Consider the following 20,263-nt stretch of genomic DNA (forward strand, 5'->3'; position numbering starts at 1 on the left):
ATGGCGTAGGACACCATGACGCAACACGTTTCTAGGCGCGACGTGCCATACGCAGCGCTCGACGAGAACTCTGAATGGTGCTTCCTTTAAAGACTGCGGGAAATCAGAATTTTATTAACTTGTTTTCTCAAAGGTGGGTGTCAAATAGCAAGAGAAACTAAAAACCGTACCTAAACTCTTGTATTACAGCTGTTTGGTATAAATTATATGAAAAACCCAACGGTTATGGTATAATTCCGTATCGTATAGAGAACATTTCTATCATGCTAGAGGACAGACCGGGACCAGAACCATTCAAAACCTTTCAAAGTGAATACGATAAAATCCAACGCATAAAATTTATAGTTTTACTTTCACATATTTTTATTCTAGTCTTTACACGCTCTCATTTTCTTGGTTAGTGTGTATAATGGGTAAGTTCCGCGGAGTCCCTGAATGCAGCAGTGTTGTTGTAACGCGGTCTTGTCAGTTTGGACGGACTGCTTTAAAATGTTCAGCGTTTTTGAATGGTTTAACGCCAGAGCGACGACATTTTCTCTCTAAAAGGCTCGAATAGCACCGGTATGTAAACGTCGTACAACATTCGAGCTTTTTATGTACTAATTTTAGACAAGCCCACCTGCTTGTTTTTAACGTTGGTGCTAAAAGCTAGCATAACACACAGAGGGAGGATCCAGTATTCTCTATTTTATCTTTACAGGCCAGGTGAAAAGTCCATGTGAAGCATGGCCACTCGAATAGAGTGCATATTTTTCAGTGAATTTCACCCCACTCTGGGCCCAAAGATAACATATCAGGTAAGCGAGCAAAGCTAGCCCGGGAGAGGCTAAGTCCAGTTCTGGAGGGCTACTATCCTGCAGCTTTCAGATGCATCCCTTCTCCAACACACCTGAATCAAATGAATGGCTCGTTACCACGCCTTTGCAGGGCTGAATGACATGCGGATGATGGGCATTTGAATAAAGTGTGTTGGAAAAGGCATGCATATAAAAATTGCAGGATGGCAGCTCTCTAGTATTAGACTGAGGCACCCTTATACTACCTAGACTTTTCTGTAAAGTCAATCTAAGGTGCTTTAGATATTGTCACCAGAATAGCTTTGTCCTGAACACTTTCTTTAATCAAAAGAAAGTCTACCCTCCAACATAAAAGCTTCCACATGCAAATTCCTCTAATGATCTCACATAAACTGTAAGGCGCTGCCTGATCAGAGTTTCATGTTGTTTTACCTCTTTAATGCGTGCTTTGATTCAAATCGTCCTATTAATATGTGCCTATATTCTGTATGACACCAGCGAAACCTTATGTTGTATGTGGGATCAATGCAACGACTTCAGAAAAATTTGGGCAAATTTTCTAATAACAAAAGAGGCGTAAAACATTTGGGGAAAGTAGCAGCCCAGACTGCATTGGCTAGATTTGGAAATTAAATATATTTAATGATCTTACCAGGGGCAATAAGGCCCAGAAACCAATCATTTGGGAAAAAGCCAAACAGGAATCTAGACAAATTTGTACCTGCTGAAATTCTGAAGATGATCTTTGTTACTGTTGGCTTCAGCTTTGCCGTTCACAGGACCATCCCTCATGGCTTGGGGGGTCATCAGAGTCTAAGTCTGGCTCAAACACATAAAGTTGATGCCCATACAACTCAAGCATTAGCATTTTTTTTAGATCATCGGTCAAAAACTGTTAAAAGTCGCTTGTCTTCCAAAGCTTTTACTGATGCCAGCTAATCGGCTCTTGTGATCATCGACCTAAATACAGAATTCACCTTTTTCTCTGCACTTCTTAGAAACCTTATATTCTATGAAGTCCTGCTTTAGAAATCTATACTTGATTACTCTACTTTGTTTTAATGGTCAGTGTACATTTGTACAAAAATACATCACTGAATAGTATCCATAAAAGTTGTGATCAAAGTTCCTGTTGTTGTTGGCTTTCTTGTTTTTGTGTTTGCAGGTTTTTTTTTAGTTAACTGTAAAAAGTCTTATCCCAAACTATCATGGTGTTCATTGATTCCTCTGTCCTCTACTGACAGGTTCCAGAGGAGTACATTTCACGGGAGTTGTTTGACACAGTCCAAGTTTATATCATCACCAAGCCAGAACTACAGAACAAATTAATAACAGTGTATGTCATCTCAACAAAAGTCCGTTTGTTTTAGTCTCTAAATGTATGATTTGTTTCTGTTTCAATGGAACTATTAATCTTTAAACACTTATATTTTATAGCACGGCTATGGAGAGGAAGTTAATCGGCTGTCCCGTGTGCATAGAGCATAAGAAGTACAGCCGAAATGCCCTCCTCTTTAACCTCGGCCTCGTTTGTGATGCTCAGACCGACACGTGCGCACTTGAGCCAATAGTCAAGAAGCTGGCTGGGTACCTCACAACTCTGGAGGTAATATATTACTATTATCATGTTGTTACAGCTATAATTGTCTTTTGTTCCTCATATTTTGATAGTGAAATGACTTGAAGGTGATATTTGTGATTTTCTCCCCTGCTGTGTTGCAGTTGGAGAGTGGCTTCATATCAAAGGAGGAGAGCAAGCAGAAGCTTTTACCTATAATGTCAACTTTGTTAGAGGATCTTAATGCCACAGGAGCCTGCACATTACCCATAGGTAATATTTTGTATTATTAGAAATAATTAGAAATAATTATTAGAAATAATGTTTTGTTGCTACACTGTGAAGCATCTCGATGGGAGATATCTCAGCAGAAGGAAATCATTATGCAGCCTAAAACAGGACTGCCTATTCCTGCTGACTTTTAAGGATTTCCAACCAGCATTTATTTTTTTGGTGACAACTGGAGATTTTTTTTTCATACAGTATATAACAACCATCGTATAAATACTACTACAAACATAAACGTCCCTAAAGAACCAGAGCTGTTCTTAACAATTTAGAACCAAAAGGAAGTTTTAAGATATTCTTTGTTGCCTCTGTTAGGATGGAACAACCTTGGAACGTCTTGCATATTCCAAATAATAAAAAAACAAGTACGCAATTATTAGCTCTCTCATGGTCATGCTTTGATTATGTGCAATTCACCGCGACAAGCTTATTTATTGCACACATTCATATAGTCATCAGCACCTAAAGGCTAAGCTGTATTAAGGTTTGTAAATATCTCCATATTTGTGAAATATGTGACTCAAGACTCATTTCCTGATTCAGAACTGAAATTCTATGTAGGAAGCTTAAAATAGGCATAAGCAAATATATCTTTGCTTAACAAGCAATGACAGGGTGTAATGTGTTATGAGTTTGGCTTGTTTTAAAACTTGATAAGGGCTAATAACCTTTATTATGTGATGATCAAATAAACCTTAGAAGACTGAAAGGGTGGGCGTCGCTTTTCCCCAACAACTACTCCAGGTAATGATAGCTTGGGGTTGGTGGTTTTATAGCGTGCCTATAACGTCTTTATAGTGATTATAATCTGCTTCTGCTTGTCAGTTTCCAGGTACTAAAACGTATTTCATGAGGGAAACAATAATTTACAGCTTCAAGGTCACATATGTAGTTTCACATTTTTAACTTATTTTGAATGATTTTTCCTAAATTTGTAATAACAGTGTCTTTCAAAAGTGTTTATATCCCTTAAACGTTTTCACATTTTGTCGCATTATAACCACAAACTATGATGTGTTTTATTGGGATTTTATGTGACAAACCAACACAAAGCACTGCATAAATGTAGAGTAGATTAAAATAAAAACATCCTTTATTGTCCCTCAGGGGGGAAATTCAGGTGTTGACAGCAGCAAACTCACAAGAAAGTGAAAATGCGCAGACACACATATAAAGATAAGTAATAAAAATAAGATAAGATAAAATAATATAGATGTTACAGTCAGGTCAAATGTACAACTTAAGAAAAACTAAACAGTTCTGAACAAGCAAATACGAATTCTAAGAAATGTGCAACTGAGGAAGATCATTTAAAAATATTCTGTCCGTTTTTAAAAAAAAATACATTTGTGCAAAAGCACAAATTATTATATTTAGAAGAATATGGAAAACTGTAAATAATGGCAGGGATGTCAACAACTTATTGGGTTTGCTGGAAGGTAGGATTAATGCTAATGCTCCCTTGTGCAGGATGTAAAGTTGAAGGCCAAGAATAAATGGCTTTACAAATAAAAATGTGATAAGTGTGGGATACATTATGCCCCCTTGAGTCAATAATTTGTAAAGCATCTTTCGTTGCCATTACAGCTGCACCTCTTTTGGGTTCTCTACCCGCTTTGTACAACTAGAGACTATTTTTGCCAAATAAAATAATGAATGGACAGCATCTGCAAATTTCCAATTCTTACCACATGTAATCAACTGTATCTAGGTCTGGACTTTGACTGGGCCATTCAAACACATTAATATGCTTTTATCTAAACCATTTCATTGTAGCCATGTCTGTATGTATATTGTTGTTCTGTTGGAAGGTGAACCTCTGCCAAATTTAAGTGTTTTGCAGTCCCCACAGGTGTTCTTAAAAGGATTGCAGATTATTTATTATTAAAAGAAAAACAGTAATTAAATCTGTTACTGTTTTTGAGCTAAAATCTGCACTAGTGGTTACATTTTTCTTGGTACCAGTTGTGTTTTCTAATCAGAAATACAGAAGCAGTCATACGTGCATGCACAATTTTGACCAGCTTTCCTGTCCCTGCTGAAGCTTCCCCACAGTATGATACTGCCACAGTAGTGGTGTTGTTTTCAGGGTGATGGGCAGTGTTATTTTTTTGCATCACGCATAGCATTTTGGATGTAGGCCCAAAAGTTGCTTGTCTGACTGTAGCATCTTCTTCCTCATGGTTTGTAGCAATTTTAAATTGAACCTCTTGTGGCTTCTTGTTAACAGTGACTTTCTTATGATTTTTTTCCATAAAGGTGAGAAAAAGTACACAAAGATGGACAGATGTTTACTAATAATAATTTTATATAAGGTTAAATGAGTAAAGCATGTAAATACAACTACATGCCACACTTTTTAGATTTATGATTGGAAAAACATGTCAAACCCTGCATAATTTCCCTTCCACTACACAATCAGGCAATATTTTGTGTTTCTCCGTCACATGAGTGGTGGCCTAGTGGTTAGAACAGGAGGGTTGTGTTCCAGAGGGGACACAAGGGGCCAGGTTCGTATCCCACAGATTACCACTCTGGGTCCCTGAGCAAGACCCTTAGCCCCAGAATGCTCCGAGGGGCGCCGCACAATGGCAGCCCACTGCTCCCTATAAGGGATGGGTTAAATGCAGAGGACACATTTTGTTGTAATGTACATGTGCAATGACCAATAAAGATGATTATTATTATGAAAACTCAATAAAATACGTTGGGAAAATGTTCACTGAGGCACTGTACTCTGTGGTAGCCTGAGGGAGAGGGACTGTGGAAGTAGGGGTGGGCATTTATCGTTTTGCTTATCGTTACTATAAAAATAATTTAGATTTATTGTCATTGTCATTTAATGATGTCGAAAACCCCCAAAAATGTACAGTATTATCGGGATTGTTACTTTTACTATTTTCACCACTGTTTGTTCCTTGACAGCATCAACAAATTTAAAAATCTGATTAAATGCAATGGCTATTTGCAGTTTAGGGATAGAAATCACCCTTCTTTGTGGAATGGCTGCTCTGAAGCAGCCTGTTTCAAAATGGGTACATTTTGTTGAGAGCAGTACTTATGTTTTTGTGACTTTAACTGCAGTGACACGCCTAAAGAAACACCGCAAAGAAGTTGTAAATACTTAATTGTCACTTTTATTGTTATCATAATAAATACCACAAAATATTCTTATGAAATTTTAAGTCCATTCCTATCCCAAAGGAAAGTAAACGTCTAAAAAAACCCTGTCCATATATCTGTCTGTTTCTTTCTCCAGATGACTCCAACACTATCCAGCTAATGCTCATCCAGCAGCGAAAGGACCCCCCCACTGTCCAGGAATATGACGTGCCTGTCTTCACCGAATGCAAAGAGCTTTTCATTAAATCTCAGTGGGACCTCACCACTCAACAGGCAGGATGAGCACTGTGCCGTTGCTAATATCAACAGATGTTATGATAAAACATATTCTAGATTTCCTAGAAGAAGTGGTAAAGAGATTAGTGTGTAACACTTGTTATCACGTCGGAAAACGTGATGTGGACACGTTTCTCATTTTAATTTTTTTATGTGTGGAGATGAGCTTCTCTTATAGGACAAAGGGCTCTTTATTGATGTAGTACAGTGTTATTACGGTAATAAAATAACATATCCTCACACTAATGGTAAATAAAGCTTTGCATTCTTTGAACAAGTGAAGCCATAGAGCTTGGGATAAAGATGTTTATTTTCTGTTATATTGTTTGATTTAGATATTGCCTCACATCGATGGGTTCAGGCACATTCAGAAAATCTCTGCCGAAGCAGACGTCGAGCTGAATCTTGTTCGTATCGCTGTGCAGAATCTGCTGTGAGTACATTCCTGTAACACAGCACCACCTCACTACATTATTACCCACATTTAGGACTGGATCAGCAATGCTGTTGTAGTTCTTAGAAATGTAGTTATTCTGCTAGTGAAAACATATTTTAAATACAGTTTATTTGCTTTAAATTATCTGGCTGTTTGTGGTTGAATTTGTGTGTGTTGTTTAACATTCCCTCGTCTTCCGGGTCAAACAATAAAAACTGATATATTTGTATCTACCCTCCACTTCCAGGTATTATGGTGTTGTGACTTTGGTATCGATATTCCAGGTACTGGACTAATTTTACAACATGTTGTTTAGTGTTTTCCATTGCATGCACATTTGGTGTTGTGAAACCGTTCATGAAATTATCCCAAAGGTCAACCTTTAAATGTAAAATATTTGTATTATATTGTATTATTGGCTCCCATTAACAGTGTTCCTGGTATTTCCTAAAAAGAATGAAAAATTAAATTTGTTTCAGCAGTAATTGGTACTCGTACTTGTCATCTTCCACTTATCCGGGACCGGGACGATGGGGGCAGCAGACTCAACAGAGACGCCCAGACGTCCCTCTCCCCAGACACCTCCTCCAGCTCCTCCGGGGGAGCCCAAGGTGTTCCCAGGACACACCGGAGAGACATAGTCCCTCCAGCGTATCCTGGGTCGTCCCCTGGGCCTCCTCCCGGTGGGACGTGTCTGGAACACCTCCCGAGGAAGGCGTCCAGGAGGCATCCGGTATAGATGCCCGAGCCACCTCAACTGGCTCCTCTTGATGTGGAGGAGCAGCGGCTCTACTCCAAGACCCTCCCGGATGGCCGAGCTCCTCACCCTATCTCTAAGGGAGTGCCCGGCCACCCTACGGAGGAAGCTCATTTCAGCCACTTGTATCCGGGATCTCGTTCTTTCGGTCATGACCCAAAGTTCATGGCCATAGGTGAGGGTAGGAACGTAGACCGACCAGTAAATCGAGAGCTTTGCTTTTCAGCTCAGCTCTCTCTTCACCACAATGGACCAGCACAGCGCCCCCATTACTGTGGCAGCCGCACCGATCCATCTGTCGATCTCCCGCTCCATTCTTCCCTCACTCGTGAACAAGACCCGATATACTTGAACTCCTCCACTTGAGGCAGGAACTCCCCTCCAACCTGAAGAGGACAAGCCACCCTTTTCCGGTTGAAAACCATGGCCTCGGACTTGGAGGAGCTGATCTTCATCCCAGCCGCTTCACACTCAGCTGTGAACCGCCACAGCGCATGCTGTAGGTCTTGGCTAGAGGGGGCCAGCAGGACCGCGTCATCCGCAAAAAGAAGAGACAAAATCCTCTGGTCCCCAAACCAGAACCCCTCTGGCCCTTGGCTGCACCTAGAAATCCTGTCCATAAAAGTTATGAACAGGACCGGTGACAAAGGGCAGCCCTGCCAGAGTCCAACATGCACCGGGAACAGGTCTGACTTAGTGCCGGCAATGCGAACCAGACTCCTGCTCCGCTTGTACAGAGATCGGATGGCCCCTAGTAAAGGGCCCCCGTTTCCATACTCCTGGAGCCCCCCCCACAGGGCACCACGAGGGACACAGTCGAATGCTTTCTCTAGGTCCACAAAACACATGTGGACCGGTTGGGCAAACTCCCATGAACCCTCGAGTTCCCTGTAGAGGGTATAGAGCTGGTCCAGTGTTCCACGGCCGGGACGAAAACCACACTGCTCCTCGACTGGGGACATTATCGGGCAGTGGAAGGAGTACTTCGAGGATCTCCTCAATCTTGCCATCACACATTCCCTGGTGGAAACAGAGGCTGGGGACTCGGGGTTGGACTCTTTCGTCACCCAGGCTGAAGTCACCGAGGTGGTTAAAAAGCTCCGCGGTGGCAAGGCTTCGGGGGTGGATGAGATCCGCCCTGAGTACCTCAAAGCTCTGTATGTTGTGGGGCTGTCATGGTTGACACGTCTCTTCAACATTGTGTGGCGGTCAGGGACAGTGCCTCTGGACTGCCAGACTGGGGTGGTGGTCCCCCTTCATAAGAAGGGTGACCGGAGGGTGTGTTCCAACTACAGGGGGATCGCACTCCTCAGCCTACCTGGTAAGGCCTACACCAGGCTATTGGAGAGGAGAGTTCGGCCGATAGTCGAACCTCAGCAGTAATTGGTTTGTAGCATTATCCAGGTTTGGATACATGAGGAAAAACTTCTTTTTCCAAACTCTCTTACCTATTTTATTTCTAAAAGACAGAAACGTCGGTTTGTGAAAGGCATTATAAAAAACTTCATGAAGTGTCACCCAATTTACTTCCATATTTAATTAGAACAGCCTTTCAGACCCAAGGCCTTTTGCATGATTAGTTTTCAGAAATCCAACTAATCAGGAAAAATGCTGTTTAGGTCTGGATCCGGATCATCCTATGTCATTTGGGAATCTCTGCACCACATTGTTACATAATTTTACAAAACAAACATTCTATGGACTCCAACCATGTGATTTAAGGCAATAGAAATTATTGGAAAATTATGATTTTTATTTGCTTTTACAGCCGGTAGAGCAGTTGGGGCGGGGAACTGTGTTGTTTTAGTGCTTTTAGACTTATCAGCATTCTTTTGATAAGGTGGATCACAATATTCTGGTATCATGTTTGGACCATGTGGACATGAAAGCTGCAGATCTGTTTTGGTTTGATTATACCTTACAGGCAAGGGTCCTCTCTGTTCATTTAGGCAGCTGTTCCTCCCCTGCAGCCACTCTCCGTTTTGGGGTCCTCCAGGGCTCCATATTGGGTCCATTGCTATTCATTTTATGCTGTATAACTTGATTCTGGGCTCTATCTTTAGGGAGAACAATAATGTTTTTCATTTTTATGCTAAATTCAGTCTTACGTTCCAGTTAAGATAAATGGTAGTTATCCTGTCATCACTCCTGAACTGCCTGAAAGAAATCAAAATCTGAATGAAGTTAAGCTTTCTGAACCTAAATGAAATTAAGATGGGGTTCATTTGGTGAGGAAAGGCTAATCCCATTCTCAGTTCAGTGCTTTAGTTATGTCAACTTTTGTTGTTTTTGAATGTGCTAAACAAATACATTTAGAGTGTTGCAAATAATACTTGGACAGGCATAGCTAAATAATAAAAGAGGTGCTAAAAACGTATTTAATGACATGAAAATATGAGTCTGGAACATTTTTGTAGGAACCCTGTAATATACATCTAGACTTTATTGACCGTTTTTGGGTCAATTTCAATGATCATCTTGTTGCTTCTTTCAGTATTCAAACGTCTACTGCACAACGCCAAAGGTCCAGAGCCTCATTGATGACAAGTCCATTCAGGACGAATGCCTCAGCTATGTCTCCAAACAAGGTAAGGAAAAAGAGCTGCTTAAAAAAATCAAATTTTTATATATTTCCAGATGTTGACTACACAGTTTTGTTTTTGGGTCATGATCAGGTCAGAAACGTGCTAGCCTCAGGGATGTGTTCCAGCTCTACTGTGGTCTCAGTCCTGGAACTACGGTCCGAGACCTTTGTTCTCGCTACTCGCAGCAGCTTCAAAGGGTTGATGAGAGGTCAGCTTAGCTCATCCTATCACTTCCTGAAATGACTTTACTGCTATGGAAATATGAGGTCACTGTTGTTTAACCAAGTGTGTGTTGTGTGTTTTTTCTTTCATGGTGGGGGGGGCAGGAGGCTAATCCAATTTGGGTTGATGAAGTCTCTTATTCGACGGCTGCAGAAGTATCCCGTGAAGGTGGTCAGGGACGAGAGAAGCAGACCGCCTCGTCTCTACACTGGTTGTCATAGTTACGATGAGATCTGCTGCAAAACAGGTTTAGATGATCTCTTTAGACACAGTTTTGTTTTTTGTGTTATAGATTGTACCATGTGACTCATCCTAGTACTGATACCCTTTTTGGTACATTCGGTGATTCAAGAAGCACTAACATTTCCTTGTTTTATAAAATTCTTGCAAAAGTTCAGCACACTATTTATAGCACAAATTACAGAAACATTGCAGTGCAAAATATTCCCTGATTACATGTTCTGTCCATGACTAATAAACACATGTTTAAGAACTGTGAGCATTACAGTTTGTACACTAGGGAAAGAAGAAAAAAATCTAATTTTAGCTGATTAAAGATCTAATACTACTCAAAAGCTTGTTGGTCTTTCAAGAACCTAAAGAAAGGAGCTTCACGACCTAAGTCTGAGATCTAATATCTTGACCTTGAGTTAGAAGACAAAAGTGAAACATTGTGGAAAGTGTGCAGCCATTATATCTGGTGTAAAACTAACAACATTTTAAAAAGAGAACATCATACCGACAACTTTCTCTCATTGACAGAAACTGTGAAGTCATCTCACAGCCGCAAATCCTAAATGGAGATGGAGCGGTCATTAGTTTAAACTCAGATTAATTGGGTTACACATTAGGACAATCATCCGAAGTGCAACAACAAGTCCAAAAATTCCTTAATGAATGCTTTAGACTGGCCTAGTCAGAGCCTGGACTTAAATCTGATTAAGATGCAGTGGCATGACCTCAAACAGGCTGTTTGTGATTTAAAACCACCCAACGGGGCTGAATTAAGATATTTTTGCAGGCAGAGTGGACCAAGAGTGATATAGGACTCCTCAACAGTTATCGTAAACACTTGATGGCAGTCATCTTTTGTAGTCACTAATCTTTTTTTCATGTAGAGCCAGGTTGATTTATATGGCTTTTTTCCCTTAATGATTGAATTCATCATTTGAAAACTGCATATTGTATTAACTCAGTTTATCTTTGCTTGATAATAAAGCAGATAAACTGTTTTAACTGCACTGTGTCACTTTAGACAGCCATTATTTGTTCTATATTACACTCTTTAAGCTGAGAGAAAACAAAAATGCCAACTATCACTTTTGACATAGTAATATATCATGATTGGGGCTGTTCCACGTTCAAAGTAAGACATGTAAGACAATAACATTTCTTCACAGGTATTCAGGCAAACCTTTTTTGAGCACAAAGCCTATTGCAGTCATAAAAACATCTACATTTTGAACTCTTTGGGACACTACATGCATGAGATGAGAAGTTATTTTAACTAGACCTAAAAGTCTGAGAAGGATATTTTGAAGTGACCTGGAGAACTGAAGATCTTCAAGCTAACGGGTCCAATCTAAGGTCTTTGTTGGAACCAGAGCAAAAGTCACCCTTTACTCCTCTCATCTAATCTGATTTGCATCAGAGTTTGTGTTTTTGGGAGAAATTGTTAATCAATGTGACGTTAAAAAGATAAACACACCCATGTTGAAAGCCTAAGGGGAACCGGGCTGTACTATAAAATGTTATGGAAAGACTCAATTTGGTTTCTTATTCTCCTATCTGTTGCCTTATCTGCTGGTTTTACAGGGATTAGTTACCAAGAGCTGGATGAGCGTTTGGAAAATGACCCTAATATTGTCATCTGCTGGAAGTGATGTTAAATGAAGCCATCCACCAGGAAGCCTCAGCCAAGGCTGCCAAGACCAAGACACAGCAAGGATCGAGTTGTGTTTTGTAGTTTTCTTTGCTTAATTTTTTTATGTGCTATTTATTCCTTGCCGTAAAAGGATGTGGCTAACTTCAGTTGGGATCTGGTTATTGTTTTCTTTTTTTGTAAGCAGACATCTATAACAGAGCATAACTGTCTGGTTAATAACAAGAATATACATTAAAGTTGTGTTTAAACTGTTTCATACTCAGTTTTACTGTGTGTTTTTTTTATTTTATTACTGTTTGAAAAAAACAAAAATATGGTAATTGCTGTTACATGTCCTGAATACATTGTGGCAAAAAAGTCTATATTTACTGTAAATACCAGACAACATTAACCTTTGCAGCAACACATAGCTATTGGTACGTGGCCGGCAGACTTCGGTAGTGCTGAATGGGATTTGATTACATTTATCTAACTGTTGGAATTAGTTATTGTTTCACACATACCTGTTTTTTAAATGGTTCCTCATACTGTTGGTTTCAAACAGGACAAGTTTGGTTGAATTAAAAATATCAAATACCAGGATGAGCATTTCAAATCTCACTTTAAACTAAAACTACAGTGTAAACCGTGTCAAATATTTTATTTCTTTATATGCTACTTTCAAGGTTCAAATCATCTTATGAATTGGTCTTGATCTATAGCTATACAAGCAAAAAAAAAAAAAAGGGAATTTAAAAAGAAGAAGCTCAAGATTCAATGTGGGATACTGGAAATACCTTTGTGTTAAAATGTTATGTTTGTCAAACTGTAATATCTCTCGTAATATCTTGCAAATTAAACAAAAGAAATGCAAACAAATAGTGCCTTTGAGACTGGTAACGAAATAAATCAGCAGACAAAATCTAAAGTTCATTGTTTAAAAAACATTTCCATGGAGGAAAATATTTTTATTAATTTTGTTTAACCTTTATTTGATCAGGAAATAGCTTACACAGATTTAAAAATATGTTTTTCAAGACCACTTAAATGATTAGACACTCTTTGGAATAAAAAATAAATTAAAGTGGACTCCAGACTTTTGCGTGATACTGTGCTTTTTAATTCATTTTAATACGGTCTAAATATTTAGATAATAACATTTTACTCAATCTTAAATAAGTTCATGGATGTAGCTCACTACGAGGGAGTTGAACTTCGTGCTTTTTAAATTGAACTCAGTCACTACGCTGTGATTGGCTACGATGATACTGAAAGACGCCGTTGCCTGACAACGTCAGCGCCAATCAAATCGTCAGCGTTCGAGGCAAGCCATCCAGCTTTTGTAATTTATATAGAAGTCTGGCGCCCCTTCGTGGCGACCGCTGCAAACTGCACTCTGTTTACGGTCACCTTGGCAACTATCACTTCTGGTGCTGGTCACGATCAGAAAAGTTCCCGAAAGTGGCTGCAAATGTTATAAATTACTCCATATTGTTTGGGATAATCAAGATTAGAAATGGATACGTCGGTGGTGCTGCCCGTTGAAGCTGAGGGGTTTATTCAAAGTCTGAAAACTTTCTCTCTCAAAGATGTGGGCTCTGCGAGGTAAGATCAGACACTGATTAGCGTGATCTAATGTAAGCTAACAGTAAGAGGTCGAAGGTGACGTTTCTGAGGAAAAAAAAGATCATAGCTTGACGTCTCCGGAAAAAGGGTAATTGGGTTTCAAAAAATATATAAATATCCCATTCACTCTGATACCCCTAAATATAGCCTTCAGAAGTAACCTATTTAGTAAGGACAGTCCACCTGTACGTAATTTAATTTCAGCTTTTGTGTTAAGCCCTCAAACGCTTGTTAGAGACCATTTGTAAACAAACAGCATCATCAGACCAAAAAGCACGGCAAACGGGTCAGGGATAAAGATGTGGAGAAGTTTAAAGCAGGATTAGTGAATAAAACTACATCCTAAGCTTTGAACATCTCATTGAGTTTTGCTCACACTTTTGAAAATGGAAAGATATAACTGGAAACCTACCAAGACATGGCCGCCCAGTTAAACAGACATGCAGAAGAGGCGCTTGGCAACTCTGGAGGGCTTTAAATAACAATTGTCCTAAAAATGGTTTTAAAAGTTTCCACTATGGAAACTTATAGAGAGCCTGTACAATGTAATAGATTCGTTAAAGCATATTCATGTCTTAAAATGGCCCAGTCAAAGTTCAGACCTCAATCCAATTGAGATTCTGTGGCAAGACTTAAAAATTGCTGTGAGCAGATGCTGTTCATCCAGTCTGGCTGAGCTTGAGCTATTTTGTAAAGCAGAATTGGCAAAAATTAGGTTTAGGGTGAGGTGTTTGTGTCAGTTTCCTCAGAAAGTGCAGTCTCTGCTGAACTTATTTCATGATGCCAGTGCTGTTGCTGATGCCAGATGATTTCATCCGAGATCTGTACTCTGAGGAACCATCTCTCTTGCACTGTTCTTGATACTAATAGATATTTGTTCAGGTTGTGACCTCCGTAAGTCGATAGTCATCACCTTTTTTTGTCCATTTTAGTTACATGTTAAGGGTTGTTGTACTGCTAAACATCAAAATTCAATTTAATTTTATTTGTTGCATTAGACTAAATCTGTAGAGGGTAATTCCTTCTGTTGTGGTCATCAGAGGTGAATTCTGTACATCATTAAAAGCGCTAATAAATGCCTTTTATATACATCTTTTAAACATCATACAAACATGTTATTTAACATGCACAAACAGGCCTACAGGACCTTTGCAACACAAGGCAATAACAAACGAACCGGGCCAAGAAGCTGCTTCCTCCCAAAAACTCAAAAAGCTCCAAGAAGAGAAACCTTTAACTGCAAAAGGCTGCAAACCCGATCACATATTATAACACTAAATATTCAGTTAACAATATGTTTTGGCACTGTTTAATATTTGCAGCTTAGAATCCTATTGTTATTGTGGCTCATTTATTAGTCCAATATGTTAACGTTTAGGTTTTTCTGTGAGCCCATTTTTCAAGAATCATCCCAACTGCTGCCAAGCTGGAAGAAATTTCTAAACTCTGTGTGAAGGCTGAGCTCAGTTGCACTGGGAATACATTTTACAACTGTGGTGTGGGAAGTTGGCGCTGATTCATTATGTATGGATTTGATTACGAAAATGCCTCATATTGTAGCTGTTTATAAACTATTCTCCTTTTGTCTCATATTTCATTTCTTTTTGCGTCAACAGGTGGTTCAGACAACATGAGTATATTGAGAAACTAAACATGCAGGCCATACTGAATGCTTCGGCCATGCACGATGAGTTTGTCAAGGAGCTCCTGGTGTCCTTCGGAAAGGTGACCTCCAGCTCTTACACCTGTGGGATACAAATAACGCTAACTCACAGCGAGGTTATTGATGATAAATTCCTCTTTGCAGATACCTGTCCTGGTCCATGAGATGATCCTTTCGGAGGTGTGGAAGCAGAAAGTGTTCCCTATCTTATGCCAGCTGCAAGACTTCAACCCTAAGAGCACCTTTCATCTCTACATGCTGGTGAGTGTAAAGAGGAAATATGCAACATCAGCTTGTCATGCAGGTTTGCTTAATCATTTTTGTCTTTCTTAGATCCACCATGAAGCTACAATCATTAACCTGTTTGAAACAATATTGTTTCATAAGGTCCGTAAGTTCTCAAATATTTCTTATATTACTTTCAATCATTTGCAGCACACTCTAAAGGTTTTACATTTGTTTGACTAAGCAAGGTTGCAGAGATTTTATTATTTCTAAAACTTCTTTTTATCGTAGAGACACAGCACCTTGCAAAAGTATTCATACCCCGCACACTTTTACCAGTTTTGATCTTTACAACCACAAATGTATTTTATCGAGATTTTATGTGACTGGCCAACACAAAAAGTGTATAATTGGTAAAATGGAAGAAAAAGGATCTCTGTTTGGTTTTATCATATTTTTTTACTAATAAACAGCTGAAAGGTGGGGCATGTATTTGTTTTTAGCCTCCCTGAGTCAAGACTTTGTAGAGCCACTTATTGTTAAAGTTAGAGTCTTTATATGAATGTTTTAACCAACTCTGGACATCTAGAGACAAAAAATGTGTCTGTCGTTCTTCTTAAAATACGTAGCTCAAGCTCAGTGAGACTGGATAGGATCGATATCCTGCCTGAAGATAAACCTCCTTCCCTGTCTCAAGTCGTTTGTAGCCTCTAACAGGTTTCCTTCCAGTATTGACCTTTATTTAACTCCGAGAAACTTCTCATGAACTTGGACCTGCTACCATGTCCCATGATGGTGTGTTCAGGGTTATGTGCAGAGTTAGATTTTGGTCACACATATCCTTTTTGCATGTAGACCAGAACTGTCAACTTTGGTTTGTCAAGAGCACCTTCTTCAACCTGTGTTATGATACTAGGGGGGGTGAATACTTTTGGAACACACTGTCCATGTGTTAAGTGTCTGGTTGTTCAGGATTCATGTGAGGCAGCTGATGATTCTCTTCTTGACTTGGTGGATTACTGCCATCGTAAACTCACTCTGCTGGCCAGCGAAGCAACCAAGGACTATGCTGTGGTTAATGATCGACAGATGTCCTCTATAGAGGTAACATTCAATTCTTTTGGGTGCGTTCTTGTGTCTTTTCCACACCGTGGCACCATTCGACCCAGGCATACAAGTCATATCGTTTTACTTTCCTTTAATCAAGGAGCTGCAGGCGCAGAGTGTTGCACTGGAGTTTGAAATCTCTCTGAAAGCTGTATCTGTGCTGAGCTACATCGCAAATCACACTGACAGGTAAACGATGTAGGAATTGGTATAAAGTCATATTTTGACTATGACGTCTATTTCCAAAGTAAAATAGAAATATTCAACAAGTCGCACAGGAAGCAGAAAACAAAACAAATGTGTCATCTCTTTCCTCTCAGCATTAGCGTCATCAATCGTATGCTTTGCACGCACAATATGCCTTGTCTGCTGGTTCAGCTGATAGAGTCCTGCCCTTGGAGTCGGAACAAAAAAGGTATATCACAGCATCTGTATTTCAGATGAGCAAAAGAATAATATCCTATACTAATTCCTGCACTAAATCCACATGATACAAAATCATTTTGCTCACCTTGAAATCTCTAAACATTTTGCAGACTGATTGACATTGTGCCCTCTAAACCTGTCCATAAACAATTATTCAAAGGTCACAGTTTGTGATCTATAGGCTGTCTCCATTAGATCCTACCTTTTAAATAACTTTCTCCAATTGCAAATCCGATCATCAAGCTTCTCTCTTTGTAATAGCAAATGGATTACTTTTTCCTTTGAGTAAATGAAAACAAGGACACTAAACCTTTGCTCCAAGCAGACTTTTAATCCAACCTCCTGTGCCAAGTATTCTTACCCCTTGAACTTTTTCACATTTTGTCTTTTTACAATCATGATCCTTATTGTTCTTATGTGACAGAAAAACACAAGGTAGTGCATGATTGTGAGTTTCAGATTCTTTGCCAGGTGTTTAAAGGTTGGGATATTGTTTTATAATTAAACCCTGCTTTCAACTGCTTTATTTCTGACTTGTCTGCAGTGTTCCTTGTTCTTAATGGTGCTGTTTGTTCACCAATGTTCTCCACCAAACCTCTAAACCCTCAGCAGAACAGCCATATTTATCCTGAGATTAGGTTATACATAGGTGTACTGGGTTTTGTTTAGATTTAGCAAAGTCTAAATACAACAACATCCCAGAATGCACCACTTTATGGTGGTCTATTATGTTAAGAAAATCCCAATGAAATACATTGAAGTATGTGGAAAAGTTCAAGGAGTATGAATACTTTTGTAGCGCACTACATACTCTCTGTTGCCCCTGTAGGTGAAGTAGAAAAGTACATTAATGGCAAATGGCAGAGGATTCCTGCTGAGGACCATTTGAAGATGACCAAACTTGACGGCCAAGTCTGGCTGGCTCTTTACAGTTTGATACTAAAGGAAGACTGCCATAGGAAATACGACTTCAACAATTTTAACAAGAACCAGCTTCTAAAGGTACACATTGAAACGAATACGAACTAACTATGCGTTTCTTTATGCTCAAGGCCTTATGTGTGATTCCTCTGTAGATGGTAGATGTTGAGCTAATGTTTTGGAAGTGTCACTGTTCCAGATTGTTGTCCATTACATCCTATCTGATCTCCTTCCTTGGATTCAGTCTCCAGAGGTTGTTTCCTTCTATTATAAGCTTCTCATCCTCTTCCTGTATCAGTAATTATATAACCAGAGAGCCTCGAGCATCCTCTTCTGTGCACATTTTATTTCCTGACTCTGATGATCTCTGGGACCTGTTCTGATGTCTGGACACTGCTGCTGTGCTGTTCACAGCTCAGGGGTTTCTTGACAGACGTGCTGATCGATCAGTTACCGAACCTGGTTGAGCTTCAGCGCTTCCTGGCTCATCTTGCTGTTACAGACCCAGCCCCGCCAAAGAAAGAGCTCATTTTGGAACAGGTACAGTCACATTCACCGATGTCCACTCATCCCCACTCCTGTGTGCTTACTCTCGGATCTTCTTTATGTATAGATCCCAGAAACGTGGAGCCAGATTGTCAGAGACAATTCCGGGAAGTGGAAAGCAATAGCTAAATATCAGGTCAAAGAAACGTTCAGCCCATCTGACAGTGACTTGCAACAACAGGCCCAGAGGTAATACTGCAAACACTCACCTGAGTGTGAAGTAAAGGTATATTGAGGAACAATTCATGAACTGGTGCTTTAAAAATGTTTTAACAAGGTTGGCCCGAACATACGACTTGGCTGTGATGGAGCGTTTGCTCCCAGAGAAACCAAAGTGTGGATCCTGTGGTAAAGAAGCTTCAAAGAAATGCTCTCGGTGCCAGGGAGAGTGGTACTGTAACAGGTGAGGTATAGAGGGGTAACAAATGTTGCACTGGATTGCAATGCATACCTCTAATTTAATAGTTTTTTTTTTTACAGTGCCTTACCAACGTATTCACACCCCTTTTGTCACATTTTAGCATGCTACAACTACAACATTTTAACTGATAGACTAGCCCCAGTAGTGCATAATTGTTACATGTTAGGTAAAAGATATAGCCTGGATTGACATTCAGCATCCCTTACTCGGAGTATAGAGTCCACCTGCGGGTAATTTCATATCATCATAGATCCAACTGTTCTGTGAAGAACTCAGAGGTTTGTTAGAGAACATTTATGAACACATAGCATCATGAAGATGGAGAAACCCAGCAGACAAGTCAGGGATAGAGATGTAGAGAAGTTTAAGCATGGTTAGGGTTTAAGATGATGTGCACAGCATTGAACATCTCACGAAGCACCGTTTTGCCATCAGATAATGGGAAGAGCATGGCACAACTGCAAACCTCCCAAGACCTGGCCGTCCACCTGACAGGTCTGGTAAGGTGAGCATTAGAAAAGGGAACTCTGGATGAGCTGCAGAGATCCAGAACTCAGGCTGTGAAATATTCCAGGACGAAAGCTATTAGTTTTGCCCTTCTTATAAAGGAGCAGAAAAAGAAAACCATTGTTGAAAGAAAGCCTTAAAAATCCTTGTTTTCACTTTGTGTTAATGAATGTAAGGGAGACAACAAACATGTGGAAGAAAATGCTCTGGTCAGATGAGACCAAACTTAAACTTTTTGGCCTGCAGGGTTATGTTTTAATCATATGCATCTGTGAGAATTTCTGAGTCAAAGTCCACAGACAAATCCAATTAAGAATCTGTGGTAAGGCTTGAAAATTACTGTTCCATCTAAATAGACAGAACCGAAGCCTTTTACAAAGAAGAATGTTTAAAAACATTGTCTCTAGATGCCAAAAGACATCAGCAAGAGATTCACAGCTGTGGTTTGAGCAGAAGGTGACTGAATATAAATACATGTCACACTTTTGTGTTTTTTATTTGTAAACAAAAAAACAAAAAAAAACATCTAGCCAGTATGTTGTACTCTAACCTGTTTTGTCTTTCTTTTGTAAAGACAATGTCAGGTAAAGCACTGGCCTAAACACAAGAAGGCTTGTCAGCTCATGACTGAGACCATGGAGAAGATCCAGGGGGACCTGCAGATAAAGAGCTGAGATTAACTGGAGGCCAATGAAAGGAACAAACATATAAAGACATAAAGCATCTGCCTCTGTATGATGCTGAAACATAACATTTTATTTGAACATTTGTCCTATGCAGAAATCCCTGAAATGCCCTTAGAGATTATTATAGGATGTAGTGTTTTGGTTTTAAATGTGTTGTAATAAAGATTTAAACCTGTTTGTTTCATACAGTCTCTTTTTATGTCTTCATTCTTTTACTCAAACACAGGAC

General features: G+C 39.6%; 2 protein-coding genes across 8 annotated transcripts; both read left to right on the forward strand.

Annotated features, from left to right (window-relative positions):
• Positions 1-5: 5 nt before the first annotated feature.
• nprl2 (NPR2 like, GATOR1 complex subunit) lies at positions 6-12,185 on the forward strand. Of its 6 annotated transcripts, XM_047347337.1 has the most exons (12): positions 403-561; positions 701-797; positions 2,042-2,133; positions 2,235-2,403; positions 2,520-2,628; positions 5,903-6,039; positions 6,378-6,475; positions 6,726-6,762; positions 9,730-9,823; positions 9,911-10,028; positions 10,147-10,289; positions 11,858-12,185. In XM_047347337.1, exons 2-12 carry the CDS (start codon positions 726-728, stop codon positions 11,923-11,925), a joined length of 1,137 nt encoding a protein of 378 aa, XP_047203293.1. In that variant the 5' UTR covers positions 403-561; positions 701-725; the 3' UTR covers positions 11,926-12,185. The 6 variants fall into 6 exon arrangements, with proteins under 6 accessions (XP_047203295.1, XP_047203297.1, XP_047203293.1 ...); XM_047347339.1 differs by lacking the exons at positions 403-561; positions 701-797 and adding an exon at positions 6-133 and having other exon boundaries at positions 2,042-2,152; XM_047347341.1 differs by lacking the exons at positions 403-561; positions 701-797 and adding an exon at positions 6-133.
• A 1,086-nt stretch (positions 12,186-13,271) lies between these two features.
• zmynd10 (zinc finger, MYND-type containing 10) lies at positions 13,272-20,215 on the forward strand. 2 transcript variants are annotated; one of them, XR_007035504.1, is made up of 13 exons: positions 13,272-13,511; positions 15,149-15,257; positions 15,340-15,456; positions 15,529-15,582; positions 16,393-16,524; positions 16,628-16,716; positions 16,848-16,942; positions 17,783-17,955; positions 18,289-18,414; positions 18,488-18,609; positions 18,698-18,823; positions 19,277-19,346; positions 19,923-20,053. XR_007035504.1 is itself a non-coding variant. In XM_047348213.1 (12 exons), exons 1-12 carry the CDS (start codon positions 13,423-13,425, stop codon positions 20,020-20,022), a joined length of 1,332 nt encoding a protein of 443 aa, XP_047204169.1. In that variant the 5' UTR covers positions 13,272-13,422; the 3' UTR covers positions 20,023-20,215. The 2 variants fall into 2 exon arrangements, 1 of the variants encoding a protein (XP_047204169.1); XM_047348213.1 differs by lacking the exon at positions 19,277-19,346 and having other exon boundaries at positions 19,923-20,215.
• The last annotated feature ends 48 nt before the right edge of the window (positions 20,216-20,263 follow it).

Source organism: Girardinichthys multiradiatus, chromosome 20, assembly GCF_021462225.1.
Source record: "Girardinichthys multiradiatus isolate DD_20200921_A chromosome 20, DD_fGirMul_XY1, whole genome shotgun sequence".
In the NCBI taxonomy this organism is placed as follows: Eukaryota; Metazoa; Chordata; class Actinopteri; order Cyprinodontiformes; family Goodeidae; genus Girardinichthys; species Girardinichthys multiradiatus.

Coding starts and splice junctions, on each gene's coding strand:
- nprl2 (XM_047347337.1), top strand. CDS start 726: ATGGCCACTCGAATAGAGTGCATATTTTTCAGTGAATTTCACCCCACT. Junction 798..2,041: donor GCCCAAAGATAACATATCAG/GTAAGCGAGCAA, acceptor CTCTACTGACAG/GTTCCAGAGGAGTACATTTC. Junction 9,824..9,910: donor CAGCTATGTCTCCAAACAAG/GTAAGGAAAAAG, acceptor GGTCATGATCAG/GTCAGAAACGTGCTAGCCTC.
- zmynd10 (XM_047348213.1), top strand. CDS start 13,423: ATGGATACGTCGGTGGTGCTGCCCGTTGAAGCTGAGGGGTTTATTCAA. Junction 15,583..16,392: donor AAACAATATTGTTTCATAAG/GTCCGTAAGTTC, acceptor CTGGTTGTTCAG/GATTCATGTGAGGCAGCTGA. Junction 16,943..17,782: donor TTGGAGTCGGAACAAAAAAG/GTATATCACAGC, acceptor TTGCCCCTGTAG/GTGAAGTAGAAAAGTACATT.